This window comes from Ptychodera flava, chromosome 1 (genome assembly GCF_041260155.1).
Source record: "Ptychodera flava strain L36383 chromosome 1, AS_Pfla_20210202, whole genome shotgun sequence".
Taxonomy (NCBI): Eukaryota; Metazoa; Hemichordata; class Enteropneusta; family Ptychoderidae; genus Ptychodera; species Ptychodera flava.
The window spans coordinates 43,908,641-43,934,650 of NC_091928.1; the positions used below are offsets into that span (position 1 = coordinate 43,908,641).

Below are 26,010 nucleotides of genomic sequence, written 5' to 3' on the forward strand. Positions count from 1 at the left end.
CAACTGTTCTTCTTTTAACGACAAATTTAAATTCAAATCACTGTTTAATATAACTTCTTTTCAAAAAGTAATTCCCGGACTTAAGAAATATAAAGGCAACAGTTGTAGCAACTTTCCACAGTTTAACTGCAGCGTACATGAAACATGCCCTACAAAACGTTCGCCACCGGCTATCCCGTCGCATAATTTGCAAAATATCTGTCCCAGTTAAATTCGGGGGGAATGCGTTATTTCAGAGGCCTTGTGTCGATGTAAAGCCGGAAGACAAAATATGGTTCAAAATATTCACTTCTTGGCGAAAATAAATTGGGCTCCATGATGAGCGATATCTCCAAAGCGGCAAATTTATCGGCAACCTAATACAGTTCAATGCGTAAGGGCAACTGCGTGCACTGTGCTAGATTCTGCTGGAGTTGATATGAGGCACATCATACATTTGCTAACGGCCCATAAAAAAGAAGCTAGTATTATATCACACACAACCAAACTCACCTAGTCAAAGAATTTTAATTTTGCAATGATAGACACACGTAACTGTCAACAATACGACAGGCTTGTATAACTCTGAAACTTTAATACAATAAAATGTTTACATATAAATGCGACCTGAATCATGTGAAGTAATCGTTACATCATGAATAACCCTTCACATAATCATTTTGCAAAACACCGAAACTCCCTCCCTGTAATTTCTGTCCAGTCCCTTAGCCATATGGAGGCGCTGTAATAAGGGAACAATTAATAGGGAGCAAGTGGTGCGAGTATCACATCTTACTGACCGTTTGTCGGATTTCTCTCTGCTATATATTTCAGTTTCTTTATTTCTTTTTTAATGTATCAATTTCTCTATTTTCCAGTTTTTTTTACTTCTTCATTTCGCTATTTCGCCGATTATAATTAGCCATAGCAATAACCCTAGCTGAGTACGGATATATAACTCAATACAGCACAATTCACTCCACATATGCGGCTCGGGTCGTGAATTGTGCTATGTCGAGTTCTATACCCGCCCTCAGCGGGGTCATTGCTTAAATACCAGGTCACTAGGGTCAACGAAATATTTAATAGAAGACGAGGGTACCGGGTCATCATGGCGTTCTTTCGAGCGTCAACAGTGCGCTACCTCAACCGACCGAAATGCGTCACTATCGGGAACATACGAATCTGCTCCACCAACAACCTCGTTAAGGAAGCCGACGGTATCGACAGCAAAGATGTGAAATCCTTCGACGAAATGCCAGGACCCAGTATGCTGAAAGTTATGAAAGCTGCATTCAGTGGACAATTGCAGAAACCTTGGAAGCTGCTTCACAATTCAAGCGAGATTACGGACCGATATGGAAGCAAATGCTTGGGTCGAATGTTGTGGTCAACTTAACAGATCCACAAGATTTCGAATTCGTGTTGAGAAATGAGGGAAAATATCCGAGAAGGTTACAGGTCGATCCATGGTTAATTCACAGGCAGGAGCGAAACCTCGGCCTTGGCGTCCTACTTCAGTAAGTACACAGTCCAAACGTGAATGTCAGAGGCTTTTAAATAGGGTAGGTCGATGTGCTCAAGGGAGCGTTCAGTTATTATAGCGGAAGATAGGCCGGCAAAACCAGGGATGGGGGGGGGGGGGGTCACCTTTAATTTGAAAACTGCAAAGTGGTCAGGGGGTCATGTAGTTTTCAAACAGCAGAGGGTGGGTCACTTTATTTTCAGAAGTATCCGTCCCCGGGCCATAAAAAAGCCGTTGCAGTGTCAAAAATATTCTGGGAAATAAAAATGATTCGCTTCATGATTTCATTCTCTGAAGTCATTTAACTGTAAATCTGAATAAAAGCATATCTGTCACATTAATGTCTTGCCTTGTCAAATCTGAGGCTTTTCTTCTTGTAAATCGAGCTCACTGAGGGCAATGAACAATTCCTATTACTTACATATTAGAGATATAGCAAGTTTTGAAATTAAAATAGTACTTTTACGTGAAATTCCAGTATCATAATTGTTGTCCGCATCTGAACTTTCAAACACCCTATTTGAATCGAGTACATTCGTATCAATTGTCAAACCTCTATAAATACACAGATTTAGCTGGTTTTGTATTGGAAATATATTCATAGTTTCCTCATAGAGTACCATGTATAGTGAATCAACATTTCCGTGAAATTCCAAAATCAAATTTCTTTCACACATACCCACCCTAGTCTAATCAAGTACTTTAAAATGAAACATCAAACGTCTATAAATACACAAATTTAGCTAGTTTTGTATGGAAAAAAATAATTGATCGTTTCCTCAAAGAATAAGCTTACCATGTTTAGTGAATCAATCAAAATTTCGATGAAATTCCAAAATCAAATTTCTTTCACACACATCGACTTGTAACCACTCTAGTCTAATCGAGCACTTTAAAATGAATAATCAAACGTCTATAAATCCACAGATTTAGCTACTTTGTAATTGGAAAAAATACTCATACTTTCCTCGTAGACTACCATGTATAGTGAATCTACATTTCAGTGAAATTCCAAAATAAAAATTTCTTGCACACATATTCACTTGTAACCACCTAGTCTAATCAAGTAAAATAATGTCCATTAGCCAACGTCTATATGCATAAGTATACCAAGTTTTTCATTGGAAAAAATTATTCACAGTTTTACCATGGACTCCCATGTATAATGCATGAACATTTTCAGTGAACTTCAAAAATCAAATTTTTGTACACATAGGAGTTGTAACCATCCTATTCAAATCAAGTACATTTATGTCAATTATCATACTTCTATAAACGCATAGTCTTTGCTAGTTTTGTATTGAAAAATGATTAAGGAGTTTCCTCCTAGACTACCATGTATAGTGAATAACGTTATCGGTGAAATCCAAATATCAATTTTCTGTCACAGTACACACCATGACCTGCCACTGCAAACAAAGTACATTTACATGAATCATCAAATACGAGTAAATGTACAGATATAGCTTGTTTTATATGAGCAAATGTTCATACTTACCCAATACACTCCCATGTATTATGATTTGATATTTTAGGACGAAGCACAATATCAGCTACAGTTTGCCTTCTAATAGTTGCGTAAAATATGGTCACCCGCCCCAAAGAGGCATGCGTGGAATTTCATGACCCTTCAAAAATGTTTGCGCAAAAAATTTGCGACTCAATTGTAATTTCTGTCCACTCCCTTTGAGGGGTCATTCTAGCAAGCCAGAAGGGGTTTTGAACGTTAACACATTGTGTGTTTGTTAGGGGTCATTAGAAAACATCACAGAAGCTTTTTTGGGGATTCTATCTTCCCCTCCAGATGTGTTTGTGTGTACAGCTTCACTTAAGCTATGGGGGGGGGGGGTAATGGAATGAAATTTTTGTCATCTTAAAAGGGGCTCATCAATTTTTTTTGTGCAATGGGTAGGGGTTCACTTATTTTGGATGATGCACAGGAAGAATTTGCCGCCCCATCCCGGCCATAATAACTGAATGCTCCCCAATATGCACACAACTTTTGTGTTGCACATTTCAAGACTGCATGGACTACCGTGCAACGATTGTAGGGATAGTTGCGTATCGTTTAATTGTGTCATTCAGAGAGTTACTCTTTACACAGTGGTTTTCACTGTTCAGTAGACAAAAAGCGTTACAAAGAATGGCCACTTCAAATGTGCGGTGCACGAATACAAACCTTCCAGTTGTCAACGGAAGGTATGCAATGCTGTTCTGAATCCAGGCCTCTGTAAAAGCAACTTTATGGCATTCATACATACTGGGAGGGGGGGGGGGCTGGAGGAATCACGAAAGAAATCTTACTTTTCTTGAGATCCCCTTAATACAATTAAAATTTTTTAAATCTATCTATCTATTTATGATAAAAAAAACTTTGAAGTCCGCACTACTATCAAGTGGCAAAATATTTATTAAGGTTGTAGGGCCTAAACAAAGAAAAATAAAAATGTCTGGTGCAGTTCTATGCGCAGATGTTTGACGGAGGGTATATGATAAAATATTTTGCGGTAGTTTTAGAAATCTTGTCAGCAGTTTGGCAAGCCGTAAATTCCTAGTCAAGTTGGCGATTGATGAAAGTTAAAACGTGTTTGTTTACAAGAAAGAAAATAAGAAAATTTAAATGTTGCAGCTATGTTGACGTGATGCATCCGGATATCATGCATGGAATACATTGTAAACAAGAAAGTCGCACATGCGCAGTTCCGAGGACGGCCTCCCTATAAACGTCTCCGCGTTGCTGCTGATATGTCGGTTGCTTGATCCTGTGAACAAAGGAGAAACAATAAAATACAGTTTAAATCCCGTGTGATGGTGTCATTTTGTGAGAGACCTGAGATGAGAATCAACCTGATATTTTGTTCAGCCTCAGAAAGACTTCAACCGTGTTCGCCTGATAAACTTTGGATGTCTTTTTTCTGATCCATTTTTATCAGCGAAGGAGCGGACTGGCAGCGCAACAGAGCTGCACTAAGCAAACGGATGATGAGACCACGTGAAGTTGCCACATACAGTGACACTGTCAATGACGTCATCACGGACCTGGTCAATTCACTCGTTAGGGGAAGAAATAACTATGGCAAAGACAACATTGTGCCCGATTTAGAAAATACAGTCTTCAAATGGTCACTTGATTGTAAGTACATTTGTGAAGCAAAGATTCATATCGCTTTCGCCAAGATCAATAATGAACATTGGAAAACGCAAAGAGCCACTCTCATGATCCCTGTATGACCTATGTCACCTTACTTCGGGTTGGACAAGCTATATGGCAGACAGTGAATGTATATGTGCAGGTATCTCTCCATGAATAAACAAACTTTCGCTTACCAGAGTCAAATAGCTATGTAGATGATCAAAATGATAAGGACTCGCGAATGGCTGCAGCAAGCTACTTGTATTTCATTTACTATCTTGAATATGATCTGATAACAGAACATTGTACAATTAAGGGATGACTGAACATATTAAAATGTCGGAAAATATCGAAAATAGCCTTGCGTTGATGTGGAAACACATAGGCTTGTCCTTGTAGCAGAAAATACACGATTCTATATGGATGTTTTTGCAACTGTAAAATCTTATTCTCTATTCCATCTCGTCTTACTTTTCGCATAATCTCGTGCAATTATCAACCACGAACAAAGTCTCTAAAAAATCTAATATCTGTGAAGTTCATTTTAATATGAAAAGGCCATAGTCTACCGAGACGACCATGCAACAAAAGGCATGCCGCGTTGCTAGTCTGTCTTTCTATTTGTCTGTGTCTACAAGTACCCGCTGCAAATTTCACATATGGACTGTGATTGGACTGACTCACTTGATATTCACCACTATATTAAAATGTCGGAAAATATCGAAAATAGCGTTGCGTTGACGTGGAAACTCATAGGCTTGTCTTTTTAGCAGAAATACAATACTCTATATAGATGTTTTTGCAACTGTAAAATCTTATTCTCTATTCCTATTTTACAGCGGCCTGTTCCGTTATTTTGAACAAGAAATTGAATCTCCTTGACGACAAACCACACCCAGAGGCACAAGAGTTTATCCAGGCTGTACATGATATGTTTGAATCCTTGATGTGGTTGTTCGTATTCCCGGTTCATCTTCATAAAAAGTTCAATACTAAACCTTGGAGGAAACAACTCAGAGCATGGGATACCATCTTTGCATTAGGTAATGTAGATTTGTGTCAAAATCAATCACAGTCATTTCAAATCGATCAGATTTATCAAAGAGGAAACCGTTTGTCTTTTCATTCCATGCAGTTTCTTGAAGTAGTTCATATCGCATCAATCGTTCAATTTTTGAATTGTTACAAAAAGAATGTAAATATTCAATTGAATTTATATCATTATGTCAGAATGCCTGTTATGTACACAGATTTGACGACCCTTGACCGGTTTGACGGGACACATACATGTAACATACATGTATGGATATTTTTACGGCAATAGTCATCTACACCTACCTAAGTACTCATGATAACCATATAATTATGCAAATAAGTATTCGAATATTCAGATGTGGTGAATAAAAATTTCATAATTATGGCTATGAAGAATGAGTGTGGAGAGAACAAATATAAACAAATTGTCAGGCAGAGAGTCTGCTGTACATTTTTCTGATCTTCTTCATGGTATTATCAATTCTTAGTAGATGAGCGAGGATACATGCATGTAAGAATATTACATGCATATTAACAATTTACTCTCTCATGAAATTTGACTGTAATAGCTAAAACATTAATTGACGAGAGGGTGAATGACGTCACTAAAAGGCTGACCTCTGAGAAAGACATCGATGTGGAAGGAACTGATTTTATTACGTACTTGTTCATCAAGGGAACGCTTGATATCGATGAAATTTACGCCAATGCAACGGAGTTACTCGCTGCAGCGGTCGATACGGTATTCCACAATTCGCCATTTAATTTAATATTTATACCATTTAAAATATTAGTAATATATTATGTTCAACGATATTATGATTTATAGATATAATCAATAATTAGCTTATCAAATGTGGATAAGAGGTGAAAACTAGTCTTGAGGGCGCAGTGAGGCCAGTAAAATGGAAGATGAGTGCTTAAATCGCATTTTCTATTTGAAATCGCCACGTTTTGATAATCGCTTGCGTATATTTGATTGTTTGTAGCACGTACAACTGAATGAAATATGTCAAAGGTCTCCCTCGTGTCAGACTTGTAATTCTCGCCTAGTCTCATGGTTTTTTTAGTTCTTCCATTATGTTAGGCTTTAAGTCGTTGAGAGCCGGCGGGTAAAATACGGGCCTTAACAACGCAGCCTACGGAACTGCATGGTTTTAAGGCTACTTTGCTACGTACATTAATTATTGAGATTTTCATTTTTGAAAGGGATATATTGGTCTCAGCTGAATATTTGGCGAATCGATAGGTCTGAAGTACTTATATACACTGTTTGTGCATTGCAGACTTCAAATACATTCCTGTGGATCTTGTACTTTTTAGCAAAGCATCCACACGTACAGGAATCTTTATACGAGGAAATCAAGCGAGTCGTTCCAACGGGAGTAACTCCAACACACGAACATGTCAACAAGATGCCGTACTTGAAAGCAGTGCTCAAAGAGACCATGAGGTGAAATTTGACCCATTTCGTAGTTTGATCATCCCCAAATGCCTTTAAACAGGTTAACAATCTCTATCGCTGACAATGTTTTTTTGCCAAAACCATAGTGGTAAACAATTTAAGTAGTGAGGGTGTTTAGTCTCTACGACACAGTGTTGTGTAACAACCAGATATGAACTGAAAATGCTCATTGTTTCATTATTAATATTGTAGTTATGTGTAAATTTGAACCTTTGCCACATGTATGCAACTTCATGAAAGGTGTTATGATCAACATAATGAACAATATTCACCACAGATTAACTTTAAAGGTCATATTAAATATTTTTTGCTCACGTCTTCACTCACGTGAGCATATGTCGCAGCGATGTATGTCTGTCTATCTGTCTGTCTATCTGTGTGCTCGATATCTCAAAAACGGCTCATCAGATCAAAATCATATCTGGTACACAGATTTAGTTTTCAAATGGCAAGAACTGATTAGTTTTTGGCGATAGTGGCTTGCTTACTTTTTGCTCGTTTGCATAATTAATGATTTTAGAAAAACGGATAAACATTTAGAATTACTGAACACAACTTGATGAAATCTGCTATAAATGTTGATCAAACCAAGATGTCTCAGCCGTGAAAGATAATAAGGGTTGACATGAAAGATCATTGCTAATTCGCATATTCAATGAACTTTCCTATTTAGGGATATATATCTGAGCTGGCAAGATTAAAATTGACGAAACTTGGTCTGTATATTAACGATACTATGTTATTAACATTATTGAAAGTCATTAAGCATTTTTACTTCACCAATTCCTAATATGCATATTAAATGAATTTTCCTAATTAGGTATATACATCTGAAATGACTAGACCAAAGTTGATGAAACTTGCTACATATATTGAAGATACTATGATACAATATTCTTGAAAGTCGTTGAGCATTTTTACTTCATCCAACTCCAAATGTACATATTAAATAAACTTTGAAATTAAGGATTTATATTTGAATTGACTTGACCAAAATAAATTAAACTTGTGATGTACATTAAAGATACTATGATATAACATTATTGAAGGTCATTAAGCATTTTGCTACAGCCAATTCCTTATTTGCATATTTAATGAACTTTCCTAATTAGTTATATATATCTGAATTGACTCCACCAAAGTTGATGAAACTTGCTATGTACATTGAAGATACTATGATATAACATTATTGAAAGTCATTAATTGGTTTTACTTCAGCCAATTCCTTATTTGCATATGTAATGAACATTTCTAATTATAAGGGATATATATCTGAATTGACTCGAACAAAGTTGATGAATCTTGCTACAAATATTTAAGATGCTATAATCAGCATTATTGAAAGTCGTTAAGCATTTTTACTTCAGCCAATTTCTAATTTGCATATTTGACTAACTTTCTTAGTAGGCGATATTTATCTGTATTGACTAGACCAAAGTTTACGAAACTTATTATGTACGTTTAAAATACTATGATACAACATTATTGAAAGTCATTTAACGTTTTTATTTCAGCTAATTCCGAATTTGCATATTTAATGAGAACAATTCAGTCAATTCCTAATTTGCATTTTTAATGAACTTTCCTAATTAGGGATATATACTTGGATTTACGTGATCACAGTTGGCAAAACATGCTATGTACATTGATGATTATACCAGGTTATAACAATATTGAAAGTCACTTCCCATTTTCACGTCAGATAATTGATAATTTGCATATCTAATAAGCTTTTACAGTTTGGCATATATAGCTCGAAGGACTTAACTAAAGACAATTAATTACACGTGCTATATTAAGTGGTGATACAATGACAGTACTCAAAGAAATTAATTATTTTCATTTCAGCTAATTACATATTTGAATACTTTATGACCTTAGCGTTGATCTGTGGTGAATATTGTTAATTATGTTGATCATAACACTTTCAATTAAGTTGCAAACATGTGGCAAAGGTTCAAATTTTCACATAAATGTAATATATAATTAAACACGTTAGCACTTTTAGTTCATATCTGGTTATTATGAGTTGTTGAATCGGACTTAGTATTGTTGGAGCAAGCTGGGAATGTTTTTTTCTCGTGAGAGTTTACAAAGCAAATAACTGAATACTTAGGAAGGGGTCTCTGGCTGAAGAATCTTTCCACACTCCTAAGGAGTCTTGTTCGCCCTTTAAAAGAAATCGTATACCCACACACACACAACCTACAAAAATGTGATTCATAAGACTTTTGTAAAACAAAAAGATTGGTTACAGTAATCTAAAAATGTCATGTATAATGCATAATCGAATAAATGAGCATAATTTTACCATTTAATACTTTCTATGTCACGGTTTGGCAAAAATAAAAAAGCGAGGGGAACATATCCATGCATCATTAGTCACATGCACATTGTAGTGTTGACTAGCATCTTCAGGCCAGTCAGAGTTGATCCACGAAGTTTTACCTTCGTTCGTTATTCATTTTCAGTCAAATTGCCATGCTCTTTCACCATATATCTTTCAGCATGATATAAGGTTATTATTTCATAACCATTATTAACACCTTTCAATGTAAAAAATGAAATAAAATCATTTTCTTCGTGCTATTTTCCAGAGTGTATCCTCCCGCTACCCAAATTGGTCGTATTCTGGACAGGGATGTTATTATCAGAGGTTATAGAATTCCCGCCAAAGTGAGTAAATCTAATAAGACTTTGTAGTATTTCAATGACTCTTCATTTCCAATTGCCTGACAAAATATATTATGGCTCTGTACATGAAAAAACCGTATCGAAATGGCCACCAGGTTCCCATTTTGCATTGAATTGTGAAACCAATAGACATGCATACTTATGACATATTTTACTACTTTCTTTCTATCGATCACAATTTTATTAGTTTTCAATTTTATGTATTTCTCGGCATTTTGTTCTATTCGTAAGATATACTTTTTTCGTTCGACTCTAAAAATCGTAGCAAAACCCTATTGTTCAACTTGTCATTACAGCCCGTATTACAGTTTACTGCCTTCCAATGAGGAGTAGCCAGCGATATAGTGAGGATACAGAAATAGAGTTTTGGCTCAAATATAACACTGTTTATTTCTTATGTGTAGATGTTACATACTCCTGGACGTTGTCCCTTCTCCACCTGTATCCTTAAGCATACCTCTCATATACAATGGTATATACGAATACAATTAAAACTATAAATTATGATATCATCCCCTGTACATGTGGATATCATGCGGATATGTACCTTCGGCCCTATATTGTTGTCGACAAATGAATTTTCTAGACTAGAGTTCATTCGCGAATAGTAAACTGGTATATCTTTCAGAATGAAGTGTGTTTGCAAGGCGGATAGTTTGTAAGTCAATTCTCCTTGAGGGGCAGAAGAAGAAAAGATAAAAATATTGTTTTCTATACATATATTTTAGAAAATGCCGCTATAGGCACTTTAATAACAGTTATAACTTGCATGTTGTCGTAAGTGCGTAAGTCTTGAGCGACAGCGCATTAAAGGTATATTGTCACATGTTTCAATTTTCCCACAGTTACCATGGGAAGAGAAAATCTAACCAATCACAGACATATCAGTCCAAATACAGCCATGTTACACTTGTATAAGTTAGTCAAGTAATCTGATATATTAGAACAAGTGACATGGTTACCTTTATCTTTTTTTCAAATATACTTTCAGACTCTGATTGGAGGGAATGTTTGGTTGATGGGTCAGGATCCGGCAAACTTCCCAGATCCACTGGAATTCCGCCCTGAGAGATGGATCCGAGAGGAAAATGAACAGTTCTACGGGTTTAAATCGCTACCATTTGGATATGGACCTAGGATGTGCATTGGTGAGCTTATGTCTTGCCCCTTTCTTTTTCCGAATATGCACTAATGTCGTGTAAATTCACACACACACACACAACACAGTGTTTACATGCACACGTACATGCTAGACACGCCAAAACAGAAAGAGAGAGAGAGAGAGAGAGAGAGAGAGAGAGAGAGAGAGAGAGAGAGAGAGAGAGAGAGCTTTCTGATGGAGTGTTTGCATTTAACCATTTAAGCATTTTACCATTGCATTCCATCAATGTGACAAAAAGCCGTTTCTCAAGACCAGAATTGATCTGCAATTGTGTCACGAAAACAACCATCACCATTTTTTCTTTCACCAGATAAAAGGCTAGCTGAATTGGAGATCCATCTTGCTACAATAAGAGTAAGTTTGAAGTTTAACTGGCATCACAAATAATTATATTTTGAATAAAACAGTGGAAATCAATGTTTCACTTTTAGCTTCCAATATCCCAAATATTTCGAAGAGACAATTAGTTCTTCTTCTTTATCGGTCACTGCAATCAATTATCTTTAACTGTCCATTGTGAAGCTCAGAACTCCTTACATCATGGAGGACAACAGAATAATTATGTAATAGCTATGTAATTTCGTGCATGGCCAATTGCCCGGGTACACTCAAGAAACAGCCTATGTTTTTCTCCATTGTTTATGGTGTCCAGTTTCGTGGTGCAAAATGATGATCTTATTTGCCTGTAAATGTACGGAAACAAATCAACAACATTGACAAAGAGGACAGACTAGACTAAATGTAAAACAATGTAAAAAAAGCTTTTCCACAACCACCAATAGTAGCCTGGAGAAGAGAGAGGAACAATGCACCAAGACCGTGACTGACAAACAACCGGGCGAGGAAAACAACCCCTAGGATAAATCTACGATCAGCACCATGTGGCAGCAAGAAGTGCGCCATCTGCCAATATACGGAAGAAACCAGCACATTTAAAGGACAAGAAAAGTCATGTTACACTACAAACCACGACATCAACTGCAAATCAACTGACCTTGTGTACGCCATTTCATGAGGCTTGTTTGAAAAGTAGTTTACATATAGGAGAAACGGGTGATACTCTGTACAAACGTATGTACAGAACCATATATCTTCTGTGAGAAATCACAAAAAACTTAGCCTAAACCAACGCACCAATTTACAAGCAATTTAAATAATCATTTTGAATAAGAAACAGGACACCATAAAGAATGGAATTAATAGAAAACAGTAGGCTGTCACAAGAGGGCACCCTGGCAATTGGCCATGCTCTTAATTACATAAGTATTACATAATTATTTTTTGTCATGATAGGATGTAAGGAGTTCTGAACTTTACAGTGGACAGTTCGAGAACATTGATTGCAGGGGACCCAATGAAGGAGAAGGGTTTAGTTTCTCACGAATATTTGATATTTTTTAAGCTCAGAGTGGAACATTGATTTATTCTAGAATACGGTGGGAAAAATTCAAACTTCCTTCATGTAAAGAACGCGGTCATGGAATAGGTCTGGAATAAAAGCAATGCCCATAAGTTTATAATATTTTTCATTTACAGGTTTGTGAGCAGTTTACTTTAGAACCGACCTGTGACGTGGAAGCAAAGGTGACAACTATAACTGTGCCGGATAGACCACTCAATCTGCGGTTCATGAGTAGAAACGCTTAAAACCAGTGATTTGCAGACCGCCTTCACAAAAACCTAAGCATTGCAGCGGTGAACCCTGTTTTCTTCAGGGACCTTTGCACATATAGGCATCGATGAGACGACAAAGTCACACATTTACAGAAGGTCAAAAACTATTCAAAAATACATGAAACGTTACGGCTAATGGCGCTTTAATGATGTCTTTTGTAACAAACGCTTGTGTCGCTCAAAGATTCAGAATATGAAACAGCGTTTCTCCAGGTTTCTCTCAGTACAGGGAATGTCTCTCTCAGCTTGAAAATTTCCAGGGGATTGCTTCTGAGAGAGGGTGACTAAAATAAATTATAAAAATTTCATTTCTAAGTGTTTGTCTATAAAAATATTTTGGCGCCAATTCGAAGAAAGGTGCCAGAGAAATATATGTGATTCAAGGTCATTATTCTAGAAAAGCTTGAATTCAGCTGTATTTTAAACTACTGTTTTATCGTAGGAAAACATATCCTGTATATGAGGAGACGAGAAAAGAAAAAGTCGCTGGCATACTCTGGTAATATACTTTTAATCACGGATTTAGAATGCCACCTTTATATAAGCACTTTACTGGGTTCTCATTTGATCTGAGTCTTTTGTAAATGTTGTTTCTGTTGTATTTTTCTTGTCTGTATCTTTCTTTTTTGTTAATAAATAATGCTAAGAAAATAATTCATATGATCAATAAATAATAGAGGTCTGGTCATAATTTGCGTACTCAATATTAATGTACATCTTAATTCAAGAAATTCATTAAATATGCAATTCAGCTAATAGTTAGAATGTCGTGCTCATTAAAACTTACAAAATATTAAGTGGACGTGCGTATGATAAAACAATGGCCGAGGTCTGGTTAAAAATGGTGTACTCAGTAGTGATGTAGAGCCTAATTATGGAAATTCATTGAATGTGAACTTAGGATATCAAATGGTACCTTAGTGGGGCGTTCGTACCACCAACCAACAAGCGACTGTGGTAACCATGCCACCTTTGATAAAGCGGCAGCAATCCCTGGTGCTGGTTGACATCACAGTCGCTTGTGAATCGAGACATGACGGCCGTTATGCGGTATGCTTTAGAGAAGTGGGAAATTGAACTAATGGGAAACGGAATGGCCACTTTACGCACGTTTCGCATAGTTTGGCGAAGACAAATTTCCCCTCATATAATGCCACGATTAATTCAATAAATCAGCATAGATGGCTTCCAATACATCTCCAAATACCTGCTATGTTCTTTGAGTGAAAAACTATCTTCTGTGTATTTCTGGGTGCGGTTTCCGACTTGACCGGAGTTTTTAGCATGAAACTGCGACCTTGCAACAGCAGCGGGAGGATCAGCGGTTGTAGCGGCACTAGCGCCGTGATGTCCTAAATTTACATTTTTCAAACGATCGCGGATTGACAGTAGATAGGCAATCATAGCGCTGCTACCTATAATTCACTACTCTATCACTTACTTTGTCCCGGACCAAAATCAACTGCGGAGCTGTAAAGCAGAGACTCTCTCCATATCCTGTAGGTAAAATACCACATGTATTTCTGCCTTGTACGACAGATTGCACTATCTTCAACTGTTCCTCTTTTAACGAAATATTACATTCAAATCACTGTTTAACCTTTTCCCGGACTTGAGCAATATCAAGGCAGCAGTTGTAGCAACTTTCCACAGTTTAACCGCAACGTACCTATGCGACATGTCCCACAAAATGTTCGCCACCGGAGTTCCCGTCGAATAATTTGCAAAATATGTGTCCCAGTTAAATCCGGGGGAAATGCGTTATTTCAGAGGCCTTGTGTCGATGTAAAGCCGGAAGACAAAATATGGGTAAAAAATATTCACTTCTTGGCGAAAATACATGGGCTCCATGATGAGAGCTATCTCCAAAGCGGCAAATTTATCGACAACCTCTACAAATCACTGCTCTGTAAAGTTAAGTGTTAAAGGATAGAACACCAATTAAACGCCTTTTTGTAACACTTTTGAACGCGTCTAGACGTTCAGAAATTTAACACTACGTGTTCAACCAATGTTCAATTTTTTAACACACGTGTGCAGATTTTGAACACTTCGTGTTCATCAGGCATTATATTGAACACCATGTGTTCCATATCTGAACATACGTTGCACATGAAATGCGTTCAAAAAATTGAACGCATTTACGCGTTCAAAGGGCTGTAACACTTTTGAACGCATGGACGCCGTTCAACGATAAGAGTGTTTATGGTTAGAACACATGATATGCACTTGTTGAACACCTTTAATTTTGCGCGTTCATGGGGTGTTCAAGCCTGGAAATAACAAAACAGACCACTTATATTCAGTAAAATTATTTTATTTAAAAATACACAAAAATTCCTTTAGTAAAATACAATTATTTAGTGTCAATTGGGCACATAAACACCGTTGGTGTTTTCCTCTGACAAACTATACAAAGTGGCCATATGGCCACTTTGTAAAGTTTGTCAGAGGAAAACACCAACGCTAATTAACACCTTCCTATCAGAACATAAACAAAGGAAAATCCCCATAAACACTGTAGATCGTTTTCAAACAATATGAACAAAGTAGTGACGAAACAGGTTTTACTTATTGTGGATTACGTTATATATTCATACTTGCAAAAACGTACGAAACATCTGTTTTGAAAAAGCTAAAAATTTGGCTTACTTGAATATATCACATTTTGATAATTCCTTATGTCTTAAAAATGTCTGAAATGTCTTTAATGTCTCAAAATACAATTTTGTGTATTTCATCATAACTTGTAGATATATGATTAGGAAAATCCCCGGAAACCTGTACTCCAAATATTAAGTGAATCGTACTGGCCGTTTTGAAGAAAACGCTTGGGATGTAAACATTTGAGGATGATGCCACACATTCACCTATGATATTAGGTCTACGTCCTTAACAGCAAAGCTAAAATCAGTAACAAACCGTTAACAAAAGATTTCTTGATCTAAAATATAAAATAATCAAAGATTTGGTAGCAGGCTATGATCAACTAAATGTTACTGGCATAAGCCTTCAAAGACGTGAAGTCTCCTTCATCAGATGCCAGGGTGCAATGAAGATTTGAAGCAGAAAGCGACAGAAAATTCAGAGTGGAAATTTCAGAAAGTTCCGAAATTTAGAGTGTACATTTTCACTGTGAATTTTCTGTGGCTTTCTGCTTTAATTCTTCATTCCACCATTGCATCTGATAAGGGCGACTACAAGTATTTGAAAGCTTATTCTCCAGTAACATTTAGTTAATCATAGCGTTCTGGACATAACTCAGATAAATTCAGAACAAAAATACAGAAACTTATCAATTCAGTTACTAACTCTCGAAAGTTCAAATCTACATCAGAGATGAACTGAGGTTCTCAAGCTTGTTTGCAGACAGCTATCTGTACACTCGTATTCTTCAATTTCTGTACCAATAGCTTCTGTAATAACTCTTTGATTTCACGTTCATCCAACTTTTCACATCCTGAAAATATTGCAACAATAGATAATATGGCGACATGAGACTTCAAATGAAAGACAATTTGGCCTTAGTAGGTTAAGGAAAGAGGGTGACTTTTTATACAGTGCCTCTTTTCGTCAATGTTACAAAATATTGGCTTCTTCGTGTCATCAACTGATGAAATGTAAAAGCAAAGCCAACTCTCATATGCTAAAACAATATTCTTCCATGTTTAACTAAAAATTTACATGCGATTGTGGTTACTAAAAGACATATGTTAGCTGTGATTACGCAGCGGTAATGTGGCATATCGATCGCGCTCGGGTCAAGGGTCATCGCTCCAGTGATGACCCTTGACCCGAGTGCGAGCGATACCCCATGGCCCAAAACACTGCTGCGTATTCAAAGCTAGTGTATGGTCCACCAGCCACTGAAAGAAATAAAGGTTTCTTCACGTAGTTAAGCTTTTTCAAAGTACAATACAATTAATTTCGAAGGATAATAATACAGATGCTTCAAAATCCAATACCTTTTAATATTTTGGAGAGAAAACTTACCCTTTCTGGTCTTGTTTTCGCACGATCACGACTTCAGCGTGCGCTTACAAGAAACATGTCGCAACTTCCGTTTGATGCATCATGGGATAAGAAAGGCACCAAACTTGAACACCAAGTGTTAAGAAGTAGAACGCCTCTTGCACGCCGATGTTAAAATTAAAGCGTCCATGGTGGTTTTTTGATTTTCTTTTCAAAATTTCAAAATTTCAACCCGTAATAAACGTGTAAAATATTTTTTATACTTCCTTTTTTAGAAAAAACATGCTTTCAGCAATTGTAGACCGGAAATATTTTCCACTTAATGTGAAATTCGTTACACCGAAATCCGTGTACGTATGCCGGACAGCGAGGCAGTAGTAAAGTTAATATAGCCATTGTAAAGTAAAAAACACAAAAGATTGTTAATTGTTTCACAGTATTGTAAAATTTCTGTGATGCTGAGTTTTTGAACACTTGAAGGAGATAGTTGTTAACACTACGTGTCAGGTTTAGAACATCATTGTTTTTTAATATGAACACTAGTGTTAACAATATGAACACTAACCGTTCAAATTTGAACACCGACATGTACATTTTGAACGCGTAAAGACGCGTCTAGCGTCCGCTATTTTTACAGTGTGTGTAAGGGCAACTGCGTGCACTTTGCGAGATTCTGCTGGAGTTGAGACGAGGCACATCAAGCATGTGTTCACGGCCCAACCAAACTCACCTCGTCAGAGAATTTTAATTTTGCAATGATAGACACACGTAACTCTCTACAATACAACAGGCTTGTACAACTCTGAAACTTCAACACAATAAAATATTTACATATGAATGCGACCTGAATCATGTGAATTAATAGGTACATCATGAATAACCCTTCACAGCGCCATTTTGCAAAACACCAACACTCCCGCCCTGTGATTTCTGTCCAATCCCTTAGCCATATAGGGGGCGCTGTAATATGACATTAAACTGGTCCAATAATCTTTTTCATTCAAGGTAATATATTACCAGGTCTATGGGACATTTGAGATTTACAAATTTAAGTAGGACAATAGAGCACGAGTGCTTCGAGTAACACATCTAATCGACAGTCCGTCTAACTCTTTAAGCCCCAAAGTCAATTTTTATCACCCTTAAAAAAATACACTCTAGCAATTCTTTTCAGATTTTTGCCAAATTTTGATGAAAACTGTAGGAAATAAAATATGTCTATTTGGTCTAAAATTATCCAAAAATTTCCTTGAAAATCTCCAAAAACTGGTAAAATGTTGTACTAAAATTTTGGTGGGAAAAAATTACGGCACACAAAGGGTTAACAGCTTGACTGATTTTCTTTATTTATTTATTTATGTATGAATTTTCTCTTTTTTTCTATTTCTCTATTTTTCTTTATTTTTTCATTTTGCTATTTCGCTGATTATAATTAGCCATAGTAATAACTGAGGACTGATAAACCACTCGATATAGCACAATTCACTCAATATATGCACTCGCTTGTTGCTCATATATATCGTGAATTTTTTTAAATGGTGAATTGTGCTATATATCGAATTGTGCTATATCGAGTTGCATACCCGCCCTCAGCGGAGGTTATTGCTTAAATACCAGGTCACAAGGGTCAACGAACTGTTTAATAGGAGACGAGGGTGTCGGTTATCATGGCGTTCTTTCGAGCGTCAACAGTGCGCTACCTCAACCGACCGAAATGCGTCACTATCGGGAACATACGAATCTGCTCCACCAACAACCTCGTTAAGGAAGCCGACGGTATCGACAGCAAAAATGTGAAATCCTTCGACGAAATGCCAGGACCCAGTATGCTGAAAGTTATGAAAGCTGCATTCAGTGGACAATTGCAGAAACCTTGGAAGCTGCTTCACCAATTCAAGCGAGATTACGGACCGATATGGAAGCAAATGCTTGGGTCGAATGTTGTGGTCAACTTAACAGATCCACAAGATTTCGAATTCGTGTTGAGAAATGAGGGAAAATATCCGAGAAGGTTACAGGTCGATCCATGGTTAATTCACAGGCAGGAGCGAAACCTCGGCCTTGGTGTCCTACTTCAGTAAGTACACAGTCCAAACGTAAATGTCAGAGGCTTTTAAATAGGGTAGGTCGATGTGCTCAAGGGAGCGTTCAGTTATTATAGCGGAAGATAGGCCGGCAAAATCCAGGGATGGGGGGGGGGGGGTCACCTTTAATTTGAAAACTGCAAAGTGGTCAGGGGGTCATGTAGTTTTCAAACAGCACAGAGGGGACATACGAATCTGTCTACCACCAACCTCGTTAAGGAAGCCGACGGTATCGACAGCAAAGATGTGAAATCCTTTGACGAAATACCAGGACCCGGTATGCTAGAAGTTATGAAAGCTGTATTAAGCGGACAATTGCAGAAACCTTGGAAGCTGATTCACCAATTCAAGCGAGATTACGGTCCGATTTGGAAGCAGAAGCTTGGCTCGAATAATTTAGTGACCTTAACAGATCCAAAAGATTTCGAATTCGTGTTGAGAAATGAGGGAAAATATCCGAGAAGGGTACAGATCGACCCATGGTTAATTCACAGGCAGGAGCGAAACCTCGGCCTTGGTGTCCTACTTCAGTAAGTACACAGTCCAAACGTGCATGTGAATGTCAGAGGCTTTTAAATAGGGTAGGTCGATGTGCTCAAGGGAGCGTTCAGTTATAGCTGTGGAAACGCAGCTATCTGTTGGCGGGGTAGCGGGGATCGCTATGCGGGTCAAAGGTCAACCCCGCCACGGATAGCTGCGGGCCAACTGCCATCGAAAGTGGGTCTATTACGACGACACAACATGTATCGGAACTTTGAACGGCAAAATAAACCAAAGTGAGCGTAATTCAATAAAATGACCTATACCTGCCTGAACTCTGATTATTGCTCATTACCTAACTCCTTTCAGGGCTTTGAGTCAGGCAACTAATATAAAACTCAGACAACGAGATGTTCTGGTATTGCCAGCCATGGTGGGGCTTTGTATACATACGCTGACACGTAATTAGCAGCTATCAGTTTCACAAGCGTAATGATCTGTACATTTGTACAAACAGACGTTGAACCAGACAAAAAACGCAACATGGATGGCTCCCGGACGACACCAGCTGAAGTGAGAGAGAAGATTGTTCAGTTGTATTTAAACAGTCTGTCATTTTCAGAAATTGGTAAACGTTGTGGTGGTATTTCAAAGCAAACGGCCAACAACATTGTTTTGCGGTACTTGAAAACTGGCAGTTTCCTGCCAGGCAAATCATCTGGGAACATCGGTAAAAAAACTGACTGCAAATGTTCTGGAGCATATTGAATACTACAAAAGTGTAAAACCAAGCATTTATAGGCGTGAGATACGGCAGAATTTACTGGTTCATGGGGTATGTACCGAAGAAACCCTTCCCTCCCTCTCCAACTCAGGATGTCCTGACGCAACCTATACCTGTGTCTACATCAGCTACGCATACCGAAACTATGTCCACGTCTCAGCAACCAAGCGTACCTTGGAATAGGCCAAATGAAATATAACATTGCTAGATTTAGCAACTATTGCCACTACCAGCGATTATAGTACTAGTGACAATTAAATATAACCCATTCAGGTCGTCTACTTCAAGTAAAATTTGAAAAATGATGTACACGTCCATTGCAAAATTTACTACTTTTTTGTGTGATCCATTTTGTACTACTTTTAGATTTTGGTTAGATTTGAGTTGAAGAGAAATGTTTTACTTAGTTTTGAATTATTTCTTCGTTCGACAAAACACTTGTCTGAGTTGTTTAGACTAGAAAGTTGCTGACCCAAAGCCCTTGGGTTGTTAGTTTTATATATTTTTTTTCTGTTTAATGAAAACGTCGGATCAAATACAAATGAGAAACACTCTTACAATGTTGCAAGGTTTTTATCGCTACAATCTTGTCAATATAGAAAACTGTTGTCTGAGTTTTTTTAGGCTAGAAAGTTGCTGACACAAAGACCTTGGGTTGTTAGTTTTAGATTTTTTGTGTTTAATAAAAACGTCGGATCAAATAGAAATGATAAACACTCTTACAATGTTGCAATGTTTTTATCGCTTGTCGCTACAATCTTGTCAATATAGAAAACAAATGACGTTCACGAAATAGCCTGAAACCCCCAAGTTCACTTCATACTGAAGTAGGCCCCGATGTCAGCTCATTGAGAAATGTGGTGTCATTCAAAAAAACCAAAGTAAAGTTTGTTCATTTTACACATCACTCTATCATTTTGAAGTCATGAACTTTATTGATATTCAACTACAAAGAACACTGTCCTTGAGTCTAAATTTGCAGTAACGTTGTTCTTTTACCACCTCTCCGTGAATTTGAACTGCTTGTAAAACTTGGCAACCAGTCTCTGTGTGTGTCACCATTGAAACTGATAGCTGCTGTAAAGATATAAACATACTACATAGTAAATTAGTTTACAGACATCTTGCTGCGTCACCTGCTGTTTTAGTCTGTCTGATGTTGGCGCAAAGTTGTAAAAGTTGACCACTAAAAGGGTAAATTCAAGAGCAAACTGACAAACCTAATTAGGTAGTGTATCAATATCCAGCTGTATCTCATCGTCAAAATCATTGGTAACTGTACTGTAACTTGGTGTTGCACATTTCAAGACTGCATGGACTACCGTGCAACGATTGTAGGGATAGTTGTGTATCGTTTAATTGTTTCATTCAGAGAATTACTCATTACACAGTGGTTTCCACTGTTCAGTAGACAAATAGCGTTACAAAGAATGGCCACTTAAAATGTACGGTACACGAATACAAACCTTCTAGTTGTCAATGGAAGGTGTGCAATGCTGTCCTGAATCAAGACCTCTGTAATACCAACTTTAAGGCAGCTTTCATACATACTGGCGGGGGCTGGAGAATCACGAGAGAAATCTTACTTTTCTTGAGATCCCCCTCAATACAATTAAAATTTTTAAACCTATCTGATCAAAAAACTTTGAAATCCGCCCGACTATCATATGGCAAAATATTTATTAAGCTTGTAGGGCCTGTACAAAGATAAATAAACATGTCTGGTGCAGTTCTGTGCGCAGACGTTTGACGGAGGGTATCTGATAAAATAGTTTGTAGTAGTTATAGAAATGTTGTCAGCAGTTTGGTAAGCCGTATATCCATAGTCAAATTAGCGATTGATGAAAGTTAAAACATGTTTGCTAACAAGGAAGAAAATAAGAAACTTTAAATGTTGCATGACGTGATGCATCCGGATATCATGCATGGAATACATTGTAAACAAGAAGTTCGCACACGCGCAGTTCCGAGGACGGCCTCCCTTTAAACGTCTCCGCGTTGCTGCTGATATGTCGGTTGCTTAATCCTTGAACAAAGGAGAACCCTAAAATACAGTTTAAATCCCGTGTGGTGTCATTTGTGAGAGACCTGAGATGAGAATCAAACCTGATATTTTGTTCAGCCTCAGAAAGACTTCAACCGTGTTCGCATGATAAACTTTGGATGTCTTTTTTCTGATCAATTTTTATCAGCGAAGGAGCGGACTGGCATCGCAACAGAGCTGCACTAAGCAAACGGATGATGAGACCGCGTGAAGTTGCCACATACAGTGACACTGTCAATGACGTCATCACGGACCTGGTCAATTCACTCGTAAGGGGCAGAAGTAACTATGGCAAAGACAACATCGTGCCTGATATAGAAAATACAGTCTTCAAATGGTCACTTGATTGTAAGTACATTTCTCAAGCAAAGATTCATATCGCTTTCGCTATGATCAATTATGAACCATGGGAAAAAGCAATAAGCCACTTTCATGATCCCTGTATGACCTCTGCCATCTTAGTTCCGGTTGGATAAGCTAGATGGTAGACAGTAAATGTATATGTGTAGGTATCTCTCCATGAATAAACAGACTTTCGTTTACCAGAGTCAAATAGCTATGTAGATGATCTAAATGATAAGGACACGCGATAGGCTGCAGCAAGCTACTTGTATTTCATTCACCATCTTGAATATGACCTTATAACAGAACATTGTATGTACACTACAAGGATGACTGAACATATTAAAATACATGAACACTTCTGTTTGGTTTGAGCCGTGACAGTGAACAAAGAAAAAAGAAAATGGGCTCCCTATAGGTTTCAGATGAATGGTGGGGGCCTGTTACGTTATCGGGTTTGATACGATATCGGTTAGTTACTACGTTATCGGTTGTAACAGGGCTTCTTAACAGTGGTCGATGTTAGCTACCAGTCTTTTTTGTAATTCCTAGAGGATAAATGGTGCCCAGATTATAGATATATTGTATTTCCATTTGTTTTCTCATTTTTGTTTATGTTGATGATGAATTTACACTGGTTGTAGTGGCCGCATCTATTGTATGATCCTGGGCTGAGTTTTGTGTTTTTCTGGTTGTTGTTAACTCTGGCTCTGACGAGAAATTTTGAGAGATTGCTAGGTTGTCTGTATGAAACTATGGGCGGTTTGCAGAAAATGTCTCTTGTGTCTTGAGTTGCCTGGATTATGTCTCAGTATCTGTTGATAATCGCAGGTATGTTTGGTAGTTTGGGGTTGAAAGTAATTTCAAGTGATATTCTGTCCTCGGTAGTTGGTTTTCGCTAGACTCAAATCAAGATCACAATTGTTACAACCCAGACGTGATGCGTGCAAAGCCCATGATCATGCAATAGATGCGGCCACTGCAACCAGTGTAAATTCATCCTCAACACAGACAGAGTCAACGACAATAAAATTGGTTCACGTCACCCATTCATTGGCAATATAACTTGCAACACCAGCAATATCATATACGGCATCAACTGTTGACAATGTGATAAGCTTGTATATATCGGAGAAACTGGCAGGAAACTAAAAACATGGACATACGAATCCCGTTTGGGTTATAGTAAAACATATGTATATAACATCAAAACAAAAAAAGACGAACACTTTAATATGAAGGACCATAATATTAACAATTTTGCAATGTTTGGAATCTGCAAAATATCATCAACACAAACAAAAATCAGAAAACAAATGGAAATACAATATATCTATAATCTGGGCACCATCCATCCTCTTGGAATTAACAAAATAGACTGGTAGTTAACGTCGACCCTTCTTAAGAGGCCCCACTATTCATATGTAATCTTAGGAGCCCATTTTTCGTTTTTCTTTGTTCACTATCACGGCTCAAACCGAACAGTAGTGTTTACATACTTGTAAGTTCCTTTCTGGTTTCTTTCAGGAATTACAGTATCCACCTGTCAATATATTGCATTGTTTGATTTTCCTACACAACTTCATTGTCTTTTTCAGCTATTTCAATTTTTGTTTGTTCCTTCTTTACAGTAGTCACATTTCTACTATAGATTTTACATGCTACCAAACCATTTCTGCATTGCCTAATATACGCTAAATATCTGCGTATTTGTTCTCCTATTCATTAACCGAGTAGAACAAAATGTAATTTTCGTCCCCCTTTTTTCCACTGTGTCTGTACAGCCTCTGATGAAGGTCATCCAGGCACGTCCGAAACGTAAGGAAGAATAAACATCTTTTGTATAGTAGCAGTTGTGTCTTTTCAACTACTTTTCACACCTCATGTATCCATTATCTACAACTAAGACAAATAGAAAGACAGACTAGCAACGGGAATTGTTCAAGGTGTGAAGCGCTTATGTAAGCCCTCCATGTTAGTCTCTCCTCAGGTAGCTCTCGCCTCTCTTTTTCGAAGAGTGCCGACCATGCATCCTTCGGTAATTTCCTGATTTTCGCCAATTTTTAAGTGAAAGTATGTTTGGCAAAATTGGTGTTGTTGTTATCGTGTGGTGCTGAGCGGAATTGGCGTGCTGGCGAAAACGGGAAATTTTTGAGCTTCGGGAAAGTGAGTTTTACCTTTTTAAAAATTCCTCTCACATTTTTATGAATATATAATGAGTGTGTTTGAACCAAAATTTAAAAGTCTTTTATCGATACTGTCTGGTTTTACTCAATGGTTTACGGTCAGTCATATCGTCTTTTAAAAGTTGGTCATGGAAGGACGTGTTTATGAAACTGCTGGCGTGTTATGTTTTGATTGGCGTGAAGCAGTGTTTCTGCCCTGAGAGCTCACAAAGTAAGTATGGTTGCTACGCGACTGGCAGCACGATGCCATCTCGTCGTACTTTTCGCATAATCTCGTGCAATTATCAACCACGAACAAAGTCTCCAAAAATCTAACACCTGTGAAGCTCATTTTAATATGAAAAGGCCATAGTCTACCGAGACGACCATGGAACAAAAGGCATGCCGCGTTGCTAGTCTGTCTTTCTATTTGTCTGTGTCTACAAGTACCCGCTGCAAATTTCACATATGGACTGTGATTGGACTGACTCACTTGATATTCACCACTATATTAAAATGTCGGAAAATATCGAAAATAGTGTTGCGTTGACATGGAAACTCATAGGCTTGTCTTTTTAGCAGAAAATACAAGATTCTATACAGATGTTTCTGTAACTGTAAAATCTTATTCTCCATTCCTATTTTACAGCGGCCTGTTCCGTTATTTTGAACAAGAAATTGAATCTCCTAGACGACAAACCACACCCAGAGGCCCAAGAGTTTATCCAGGCTGTACATGATATGTTTGATTCCTTGATGTGGTTGTTCGTATTCCCGGTTCATCTTTATAAAAGTTCAACAGTAAACCTTGGAGGAAACAACTCAGAGCATGGGATACCATCTTTGCATTAGGTAATGTAGATTTGTGTCAAATCAATCACAGTCATTTCAAATCAATCAGTTTTATCAAAATGAAAACCGTTTTGTCTTTTCATTCCATGCAGTTTCTTGAAGTAGTTCAAATCGTATCAATCGTACAATTTTTGAATTGTTACAAAATCAGAAAGTATGCAAATATTCCATTGAATTTATATCATTATGTCAGCATGCCTGTTATGTAAACAGATTTGACGACCCTTGACCGGTTTGACGGGACACATAACATACATGTAAGGATATTTTTTTCGACAATAGTCATCTACACCTATCTAAGTACTCATGATTACCATATAATTATGCAAATAAGTATTCGAATATTCAGATGTAGTACATAAACATTTCATAATTATGGCTATGAAGAATGAGTGTGGAGAGAACCAAATATGGACAAATTGTCAGGCAGAGAGTCTGCTGTACATTTTTCTGATCTTCTTCATGGTATTATCAATTCTTAGTAGATGAGCGAGGATACATGCATGTAAGAATATTACATGCATACTAACAATTTACTCTCTCATGAAATTTGACTGTAATAGCTAAAACATTAATTGACGAGAGGGTGAATGACGTCACTAAAGGCTGGCCTCTGGAGA

General features: G+C 37.4%; 2 protein-coding genes across 2 annotated transcripts; both read left to right on the forward strand.

Moving 5' to 3' along the window:
• The first annotated feature begins 1,063 nt into the window (after nucleotides 1-1,063).
• LOC139138557 (1,25-dihydroxyvitamin D(3) 24-hydroxylase, mitochondrial-like) lies at nucleotides 1,064-13,425 on the forward strand. The gene is made up of 9 exons (XM_070706987.1): nucleotides 1,064-1,499; nucleotides 4,438-4,637; nucleotides 5,477-5,680; nucleotides 6,242-6,414; nucleotides 6,959-7,125; nucleotides 9,735-9,813; nucleotides 10,823-10,979; nucleotides 11,304-11,347; nucleotides 12,530-13,425. The coding sequence occupies exons 1-9, from the start codon at nucleotides 1,348-1,350 to the stop codon at nucleotides 12,638-12,640; spliced, it is 1,287 nt and encodes a 428-aa protein (XP_070563088.1). The 5' UTR covers nucleotides 1,064-1,347; the 3' UTR covers nucleotides 12,641-13,425.
• A 5,502-nt stretch (nucleotides 13,426-18,927) lies between these two features.
• LOC139138575 (1,25-dihydroxyvitamin D(3) 24-hydroxylase, mitochondrial-like) lies at nucleotides 18,928-26,010 on the forward strand. Its single transcript, XM_070707009.1, has 4 exons — nucleotides 18,928-19,253; nucleotides 22,180-22,379; nucleotides 25,188-25,390; nucleotides 25,954-26,010. Exons 1-3 carry the CDS (start codon nucleotides 19,003-19,005, stop codon nucleotides 25,388-25,390), a joined length of 654 nt encoding a protein of 217 aa, XP_070563110.1. The 5' UTR covers nucleotides 18,928-19,002; the 3' UTR covers nucleotides 25,954-26,010.